The 6,525-nt window shown below is 37.2% G+C and overlaps 1 protein-coding gene and 1 long non-coding RNA gene across 5 annotated transcripts; both read right to left on the minus strand.

Moving 5' to 3' along the window:
* Nucleotides 1–474: 474 nt before the first annotated feature.
* On the minus strand, nt 475–4,334 carry LOC139825134 (ATP-binding cassette sub-family F member 1). The gene is made up of 5 exons (XM_071797650.1): nt 3,794–4,334; nt 2,913–3,138; nt 2,091–2,736; nt 1,785–1,963; nt 475–1,188 (listed from the first exon to the last, which is right to left on the minus strand). The coding sequence occupies exons 1-5, from the start codon at nt 4,183–4,185 to the stop codon at nt 694–696; spliced, it is 1,938 nt and encodes a 645-aa protein (XP_071653751.1). The 5' UTR covers nt 4,186–4,334; the 3' UTR covers nt 475–693.
* Nucleotides 4,335–4,690: 356 nt separating this feature from the next.
* On the minus strand, nt 4,691–6,525 carry LOC139825137 (uncharacterized). 4 transcript variants are annotated; one of them, XR_011735485.1, is made up of 6 exons: nt 6,426–6,525; nt 6,209–6,356; nt 5,635–5,936; nt 5,437–5,546; nt 5,199–5,360; nt 4,691–5,118 (listed from the first exon to the last, which is right to left on the minus strand). It is a non-coding gene; the product is annotated as an uncharacterized lncRNA (long non-coding RNA). The 4 variants fall into 4 exon arrangements; XR_011735484.1 differs by having other exon boundaries at nt 5,635–5,957; XR_011735483.1 differs by having other exon boundaries at nt 5,437–5,543; nt 5,635–6,356.

Consider the following 6,525-nt stretch of genomic DNA (forward strand, 5'->3'; position numbering starts at 1 on the left):
AGATAAAGGAATAAGGAATAAGGCATGTTGCATCTCACTTTAATGTACGTGTACTAAAGTGAGATGCGACATTCCTTTATTCCTTATTCCTTATTTTTCTCATTGTGACTGAGCCTTTTAGAGAGAAAAGAAGAGGAGTACAGGAAGTGCAGTCGAGGAACCGCTCTTTTATCATGACTTTGGGCACGTGCTATATACATATATATTTTAGCAAGAGCATTATTTATTATATCATATCCTGTTATTTGTAGCTGTATTGTTACTTTTGGTACATACTTTAAAATATATACATAATTAGACGTTAGAGACAAAAAGAGATAAAAAATTCAGTTACAAAGAATAAAAACTGATTATTGGAGGAAATTTTACAAAAAGCAGTTTTGCAGAAATTTTGCAAAAAGCAGCAACAATCAGGCAGCCTTACATCTTGATGAAATTAAAAAAGAATTTTAATAAATTACATTGACACAAAAGTAATCTTGGATTAATTTTTTTTTAAATTGACTCAAACCCCATGTTGGTAACAATTTATTTTTTACACTCGGTTGCACGGTATTTATAATACAAAATTTGGATCCGGCGCTCTTAGGAGGAACGGGCATCCATACGAAGGCTTCGATCGCAATCCAATGATCGCTCTTACATACATTATTACAGGCCACCAAGATGTCAATTACGCTAATTGGTCGACGATTATTGTTCAACGGCAGCATTTGCAGCTATGCTGGGATTGTTGATGACCTCTCCCAGGCTCTCGAGCAGTTCTTTTCTGTAGTCGTCGAAATCGCCGTCGATAGCGTTAATCTGTTGGTTCTCGATCACGTAGAGACAACATTCCGTATCTCGAATCAGCCGTTCGTCGTGCGAAACGATGATAACACCACCTTTATACTCGTTTATGGCGTCCGCCAGGGCGTCGATGGACTCTATGTCGAGATTGTTGGTCGGCTCGTCCAGGATCAGCACGTCCGGCGCGTTTAGACAGAGCTCGGCCAACGCAACGCGCGCCTTTTGACCGCCTGACAAGTCCTTCATCTTGATGGTATGCGCGTGAGAGCTGAGGCCAAAAGTGCCCAGTTGCTTACGCGCCTTTTCATATGGAAGATCGAATAGTCGCATTAGATATTCCGCCGGGGTCTCTTCGGCAGTTAAGTGCTCGCCAGAATGCTGGTCAAACCTTCCTATCCTCTGTAAGACATAAATTAATTTAGAATAACAGATTATATGCGATATAGTTATTAAAAAAAGTTAAAAATAAAGACAATTATACTTTCATTTCATCCGACTAAAATTGGCAAATAATCATTGTGACAATTTGACCATTGGTGTACGTTAAACGTCTTGACGATTAAGGGACCAAAACCAATGGTCGAATTGTCACGATGATTTTATTTGTCAATTGTAGTCGGATGAAATAAAAGTCTAATTGTTTATTATATTGTTGGCGATTTACAAATGTACTTTAGGTTTAAAAATAAAGATTTAAAAAATGAGATGCTAGAGTGGTAGAGCAGTTATCTATTAAACGAAAGATCCATTCTCGATCTTATTATTCCGTATATGATACAGGAGAGGTTTTGGTTGGACAAAATATTACATAAATATAAATATTTCTATGTATAAATAATACTGCGATTTTACAAATCGAAGATCGTCAAATGAGAAAATATTAATGATTGAAAATATTAAGAAAATATTTTAATTATTTTGTAGATTAAACAATCGTGTTTGAAGAATAAAGAAAGCATGATTTAGTCGTTTAACACATGCTATCTTGCACTTACCAGTCGATGATTCTTTGAGACTTCTCCCTTCTGAGGCGTTATGTCACTCATTAGTAATTTCAGGAAGGTAGATTTACCGACGCCATTGGGGCCCAGTATTGCTATTCGGGAACTCAAGTCTATACCGAAATCCGCGTCAATGAACAACGGTTTCTGTCCTTCGTAACCGAATGTTACATCTACAAGAAATTAAATATACAACTTATATACTTTTGTTACATTACTTCGTATTGATGTTTTCTTCTCAAGTTACTACAAAATGCAATTTGATGAATAATTAAGCAAATAGAAGAGCTAGCTACATACTTTGAAGACCAAGAATCGGAGGTTGCAACGGCGGTGGATCTGGAAAAGTGAATTTCACTATGTATTCCCTTGGCTTTTGTAACAGTTCCGTGGGTCCGGTATCCTCTTCCTGTTTCTGCATCTTCGTCCGATTCTTTTCTTGCTTCCTCGTGAGCGCCTCTTTTTGTCTCTTCTCAGCTTGCTTCTTACTCTGCCCGGACGCTTTGAGATCCTTCAAGCGTTTTTCCTGCTTCTCATAAGCCTTTATCATTTCCTTTCTCTTTTGCTCGTACATCTTTTTAAACATGCTATAGTTTCCCTTGTAATAGAACAACTTTTGCTGATCCAAATGTATTACGTCCGTGCACACATTGTCCAAGAAACTCTGGTCATGCGATACAACTAGCAGAGTCTTTTTCCAGGCTTGTAAGTAGTTGTCCAGCCAGATTACCGCGTTCAAATCTAAATGATTTGTAGGTTCGTCTAACAGCAACAACGTGGGCTCCAAGAAGAGTGCTCTCGCCAGCGAAACACGCATTCGCCAACCACCAGAGAAGTTCTTCGTCGCGCGATTTTGCATCGCACGATTGAATCCCAAACCGGCGAGAATCCGCCTGGCTCGCGGCTCCGCCGAATCCGCTCCGATGACCTTCAATTCATCGTACACCTGAAAATAACGTACAAATCGTATTAGTGCAATTTTTCAACAGTCACAATTTCTTCGAAAAGAAAATAAAGTTCAAAACGTAGAAAGGGAAATTGACGAATAATAAAATTACAGATAATCTTTTCCTACAACTTATCAATTACTTTACAGAGAAAAAGTTCGAAGTTCATGATTACCTCTTGCAATCTGTTCTGCACAGTGGTATCCCCTTGCTCTGTCAACTCCTCCAACTTCTTGCATTCCGCTTGAAGCTCCGTGCACTTTACATCAGCTTTGAGCACTACTTCTACAGCCGGAGTATCATCCGCTATAACTTCTTGTTCACAATATAGAACGTCTATCGTAGGTGGAATATTAAAGGCTCTGTTGGCTATATGGCGAAGCAGGGTAGTTTTGCCGTGACTGCGATAAAAAAAGAATATAAAAAATGATATACTGTTCGTAAGAAACGTTGCTTCTTTTACAAAATATGTAATTTCTGTAATATATTATATATAATATGCAAATTTATTAATATTATGATAATCCATAAAATATTTGACCTAAGGTTTACATACTATAATTTTTATGCATGTAAATTATAATACACTGAATTTTTCAGACTCAGTTGAATACTTTGATACACAACTCTGGTAAAAATGCATAATTTTCAGCAAATTTGTTAGAGAATAAAATGTCAAGGTACAATTGCAAGCTTAAAATCTGCTTAAATTGCAAATATTTGAATAAGTAAGAAATTCTCAAGTTTTATAAAGTATATAAAGATGATAAAGATTACACACTACATTTCTATACATGTAAATAATGCACTGAATTTTTCAGATTCAGGTGAACATTTTTATACTAACTCTGGTAAAAACGCATACCTTTCGGCAAATTTGTTAGCGAATCGAACATCAAGGTACGATAACAAAATCAAAGTCTGTTTAAATTGTAAATAATTGAATAAGGAGGAATTGTCAAGTTTTGTAAGATGTAATTGCCACTTGTAACACTTGTTTTATAGTAACAACCGAGATCTCTGAAGCCTGTTGGATGCAGCAAAGCAAGAGCCTACCCATTCGGTCCCACAAGGCCGTACCGCCTGCCCTGCGCTATGAGCAAGCTGGCGTTGGTGAAGAGCTCCTTGCCCTTGGCCGCTATGCTGAAGTTCTCCACCTTGATATCAACCGCGTTGTCCAGCTGCTGATTACCGCGCTGCTGTGTCTGGCTCTGCGAAATAGTGAAATTGGACTCGAGCTCGCTGTGACCCTGCCCGCCCGCCCTCGTCATCATCTCCACCGTCCGCTCGTACTCCTGCTGCTTCTTCAGCTTCTTCTTCTCCTTGTGCGTGAGCTTCTTGCTCGGCGTCTCCTCGCCGAGCTCCACGTCCGCGAGCTTCGTCGCGACATCGTCGGCCGCACCATTCTCAATCGCGTCGCCGTTCCTGCTTCTGGCCTTGCTCGACATCGCTCACGGCCTCACGCGCGACCGTCCGTCTCCAGAGTCCAGTCTCCAGCTGGTCCAGCACGACGTCGCACGCCTTAACCTAACCTAACCTCACTTTTTCCGCGTGCGCAGCACGTCCAGCGAGGCGAGAGGCAAGGAAAGGCGGCTCTAGCAGTCGCCCAATGGTAATTGCTCTATCCGGCACGTGACGTCATCGCACATGGAAACGCAGTGACTTTCAGTACTGCCAATTTCACTTCTTTCGCCGGCAGCGGCGGCAGCAGCCAGCTAGGGTTATCTTCGCAGGAGACCCAGCCAAACTCAGATGCACTTAAAGTGCACGTATATATGAAAAATGTATAATATTATATATGTATGTATATATGTATGTGTGTGTGTATATATATATATATATATATATATATATATATATATATATAAAACTAACGCCGCTGTCCACGAAAATACACAATATGTATATCTATAAAATCTTAATATATCTTGTGAATATATTAAAATGGATATATTAAAGCAAAATATTTTTATTTTTCTGGAATTAAATTTATAAAATATTTGACACTAGCAATATTACACGTATATAATTCTACTTATATTAAAATTATGTTTTATACATGTGCGCACACAAATTGTCCGTTTTCTAGCAGTGGAACACAATTATTTTTATAGTAGTAGATATTTTAATAATATTGATGGACTCGCAGAATTGCTTTTCTGCAAAATTATATCCTTTCTACAAAAACATATGTAAACTGGATTTGTTTCTTTAACGTATTTATCTTTACTTTTGACAAGCACAATTAAATTTCAATTTACAATTAAATTTCAATTTACAATTAAATAACATATAAATTCTCAAGAAACGCAACGCTGTAATCGCAACAACGTTTCGTCTTTTCCCAAAATTTCCATCATTTCAGCAACAGGTGGTCCGACCTATGAAACATTGATATTATACAATTACACATATTGATATTTTTTCCCACAATAAAAGTAAATTCGGGTGCTATATTTACCTTTACGCCGCTCATAATGCTTCTCAGAGTTTTCATCAAAGCAGCAGCGAATGGAACTCCGTTCTTCTTGGCAAAATTTTCTTCAGATACGGCCCATCCAATCAGTCTTGTAATTACTAGCATCTATTTCAACTAATTCCGCGTTCAATAGTTTAATCGCGTCTGAAATAATAACATGTATAATGACTGCTTTGACAAATGGGACTCGATACCTTTTTTGTGCGAAGAGAGATAATACCTGAACATTCAGCTTGTTTAACATTTGGCATAGAAGATGGAACAAATTCATGAAAATGCTAAATCTTCTTTGACGAGATCATTGAGTGTCGATATTCTGTTCTGTGCCTACTTTAATGTAGTTAATATGTGATTATCATCCAATTGCAAATTTCCATCATTTTTCATAAAATAGAGATGATACAAGTTTTATACTTACACCTCAAATACGGCATCAAGTTTTGAAAAATTTGAAAAAATATAAATGGAGGGCTCATTTTGGACGTATATGAGAATGTATCTTTCTCTTTTCTCTTGTAGAATCGACCCTTCATCTGGTACTTCGTCTCCGAGGAGGCGAATTCATTGAACCCACGCTGCGTATACTTGCGCAAAAATACAACCGTGACAAAATGATCTGTCGCAAGTGTTACGCTCGTCTTCATCCACGAGCGACTAATTGCCGTAAGAAGAAGTGTGGCCACACGAATAATATCCGACCAAAGAAGAAGCTGAAGTAGACTAAATATCCAATTCTATTTTCTATGTTACGGAAATGGAGATGTATATTTCTTATATATGGCATCAAAATAAATTACAACTGGTAAACTGATCTTTCGCAACTTCATTCTTCTTGAATGTTTAATAAAATAAAACTTTTCTACGAAATTCTTAGATATAGAACAAGCATGTAATTGCATATAATGAGCATTTAAATAAATCTAAGTTATTAACAATTGCATATACAAAATTGACACTAAGCTAACATAACATTAACAATATTTAGTATTTACAATATGATATGTACAATAAGTTCCATTTATAAAACGTGAAATTAACTTTGTCTTATCCAGAGCATGCTGGTTTCATGAGCAGTTTATACTGACTAGCGTAAGCCTCATATAAATTCATATCGTTTGGATTTGGTATCATGTCACCTACCTGTAAAAATATTCATGAATATATACAAAGTTATACAATATTTTAATTATATGCAACACATTTACATACTATGGCTCTTTTCACATATTGCTTGTATATGCTTATGGTTGCGTCTTTAACACTAGGTAGCGTAATTACAGGAGCTGTAGGTTCATGAAATGCTTGTTGA

Source organism: Temnothorax longispinosus, chromosome 1, assembly GCF_030848805.1.
Source record: "Temnothorax longispinosus isolate EJ_2023e chromosome 1, Tlon_JGU_v1, whole genome shotgun sequence".
NCBI classification, from domain to species: Eukaryota; Metazoa; Arthropoda; class Insecta; order Hymenoptera; family Formicidae; genus Temnothorax; species Temnothorax longispinosus.